Genomic DNA, 2,681 nt, shown 5'->3' on the forward strand with positions numbered 1-2,681 from the left:
CCAATAATTTATTTAGTTTACGGCCCGTAACCACGTATGGCTTATGGTCCGTAAGCGTCACTCAGAGGCCAAAAATTGGCATGTTGACATAAATGGTCCCTCCACGACATTCTTCCATATGTTTTACATATTTAGTCCCTCTCACCAAACGTGACATAAAATGAGAGTTTATCAGACACGTGTCATTATATCATTCGACACAAATTTCTGAGGTGTTACATCGGGTAAAAAAAACTTGTGGATTAAGATTCTAAGTGTCACGCGTTCTTCAAGTCCTTGCCCACTTCACGCAGCGTGTTCGTTTGGCAGCCGAAGCTTGTTTTTATTTTTTTTCTTTTGACATAATGGCCCCAGAACTTTCATATGTTTGTCATTTTATGTTAAAAGTTTATATTTTAGGGGTTTTCAAGTCTAGGAAGTGTACACATGAATATGTTACGCATTGTGCCTTGTACGAGCGATAGTATGTATGTATGTATGTATAACAAGTCTCGGTTTTGCGTATAAACAATTATTTAATGATTGATTGCATATAACACAAGTATGATTGATATAAATACGATTTTCTTATTATGATCGAAGTCTCGGATTACAAGATTGGAAATGAAATACGAATACAAGTTTCTATAAATATAAATGAGAATACAACTTTCTAAATATGGATTATACAGAAATGCTAAGCGTTACATAACCCATCAGTATTGTATGCCATTTCGTCTAAATATGGATTATACAGAAATGCTAAGCATTACATGACCCATCAGTATTGTATGCCATTTCGTCTAAATATGGATTATACAGAAATGCTAAGCGTTACATGACCCATCAGTATTGTATGCCATTTCGTCCAGACATAACCATCGGTTTCATAATCAATTTTTGAAACCCGATCAACATGTAACCATGCCTTGATCTTTCCGTTGATAGCCGTTGAAAAGATATACTATCAAGACAAACACTTCAAATTAGAAAGAAAAAAAAAGAATTTTACATTTAGGTACTCAAAGATAAAACTGAGTTCAACAAGTTTGATGTTGAAGAAAAGCATACATACCTTAATGTTATCTTTACTATGCGGCATATAGAACTAACAGGTGCATCATGACCTTCAAAGATGAATAAGTCGGTGCCTGTTTTAGCATCCTAAACCTGTATTAACCCATGACTTTTTTAAGCTTCACATCAAACTAGTTTGAACCCGGTTCGGGTTCAAACCCTAACCCAATATGTGCACCTCTAACTTCAACTACTCTCTAAACCTATTTATCAAAAAAGTGCAGCAACTAACCCTAAAGATGTCGCCCCTAATGCTATGTTTTCTTATGGTTATGATCATCAGCCTTCAGGTTCTCCACACGGAGATGGCTTATGACCATTGCCCTAAAAATGAAATAACATAGAATGTTAAGCCCTTAAAATCAATGCCAATTTGATTAAAGTTTTCTGATTTGATACTTAGAAGTTGCTTGTGTTTTCGATGACAAGGGGATAGCCCCTACAAAATTTTATTAGTATAAACTTTGTACAACAGGTTGTATGTATATGAACTAAACCAATTGAAGATTTGTGTGTAATTGAAAAAACTTTTATTAAAACACCTACAGAAAGAATATCAATGTAACATATAGAAAACATATGAATCCTGATTAATTAACTTTACCAAAAAAATTATCCAAATTTTTCAGATTCGACTGAATCCCAACAAAGAGCATTAAACCAAAAAAACAGCCAAAAGATTATGGTTCTTAATAATCACGAGGAATATCTTTGGTAAGATATGGGCGATTAGTAAATATAAACATCCTTAAGTTGCCATAGATCTAAAGGATAGCTTCTTGAAGCTCAACGAATTATATAGAATTTATACGATTAACAGCTACCTGAAACGAGATGGGTCTTCCGAAATTCGATGAGCAGTCAACGATCGTTCTTCAACACCCTACATGATGATACCGATTCTATGTTATGAAAACAAAAACAAAAACAAAAAAACTGAAATAAGACCATAACTAGTTTCTGATCAAACTCACCGATGATTTACCCAAATCGGGAGGCCAGATTTTTTTGAACTTGCACGAAAAAGCAGTAGCCATGTCTGACGGCTGCGGTGGTAGTCTGACAAACGAACAACAAGAGAGAGTAGAATTTATAATCGGGTTTACCCTACAATAATTATTTTGCATTCCACCCCCTCCACTTACTCCCATTTCTACATTTTACCGTTCATATCTTAAAGTAGTAATTTTATTTGCAAGTTTTTCTCACCTAACATCTTTTTTATACTACATGAATTTAGATAAGATGGTGGAAAAGCCTTTCGTTATGCAAATGTGTCATTGTGTAAAAATCTTAAGGGAGTTGTTGAACCCAGTTTGTCAGGGCGTGGATGTGGGCGTTCAAAACCGCCCACCATCTGGTTTGAGGGAGGAGACCACTTATCATATTTTATGGGATTGTTGGGTAGCTAAATCCATTTGGTGGTCGATTATGGTTTGGATTAAAATTCCATATCTAGATCGGGAGCTCCTGATTCAACATATTCTTAGTTCGGCGTTGGAGATGAAAGCTTCTAAGGATTAGAAGAAGATTATTGGAGCGGTTCTTTTGGTTGCAGCTTGGGAGATTTGGAAGTTAGGAACGAGAAGATCTTCAATAATCATCACATTTACTTCACATGACCG

General features: G+C 35.4%; 1 protein-coding gene across 2 annotated transcripts; it reads right to left on the minus strand.

Moving 5' to 3' along the window:
• Window positions 1-547: 547 nt before the first annotated feature.
• Window positions 548-2,260, minus strand: LOC110941931. Of its 2 annotated transcripts, XR_002594503.1 has the most exons (4): window positions 2,031-2,205; window positions 1,881-1,939; window positions 1,055-1,149; window positions 548-943 (listed from the first exon to the last, which is right to left on the minus strand). XR_002594503.1 is itself a non-coding variant. In XM_022183626.2 (3 exons), the coding sequence occupies exons 1-3, from the start codon at window positions 2,205-2,207 to the stop codon at window positions 1,311-1,313; spliced, it is 306 nt and encodes a 101-aa protein (XP_022039318.1). In that variant the 5' UTR covers window positions 2,208-2,260; the 3' UTR covers window positions 1,156-1,310. The 2 variants fall into 2 exon arrangements, 1 of the variants encoding a protein (XP_022039318.1); XM_022183626.2 differs by lacking the exons at window positions 548-943; window positions 1,055-1,149 and adding an exon at window positions 1,156-1,380 and having other exon boundaries at window positions 2,031-2,260.
• Between the last annotated feature and the right edge of the window lie 421 nt (window positions 2,261-2,681).

The sequence above is a fragment of the Helianthus annuus genome, chromosome 5 (assembly GCF_002127325.2).
Source record: "Helianthus annuus cultivar XRQ/B chromosome 5, HanXRQr2.0-SUNRISE, whole genome shotgun sequence".
Taxonomy (NCBI): domain Eukaryota; kingdom Viridiplantae; phylum Streptophyta; class Magnoliopsida; order Asterales; family Asteraceae; genus Helianthus; species Helianthus annuus.

Excerpts from the sequence above, each read along its gene's own strand:
- LOC110941931 (XM_022183626.2), bottom strand. The coding sequence starts at position 2,207 with ATGGGAGTAAGTGGAGGGGGTGGAATGCAAAATAATTATTGTAGGGTA. Across the intron at positions 1,940-2,030 it reads CCGATTTGGGTAAATCATCG|GGTGTTGAAGAACGATCGTT; the intron begins GTGAGTTTGATC and ends ATCATCATGTAG. Across the intron at positions 1,381-1,880 it reads GAAGACCCATCTCGTTTCAG|GGCAATGGTCATAAGCCATC; the intron begins GTAGCTGTTAAT and ends TTTCATTTTTAG.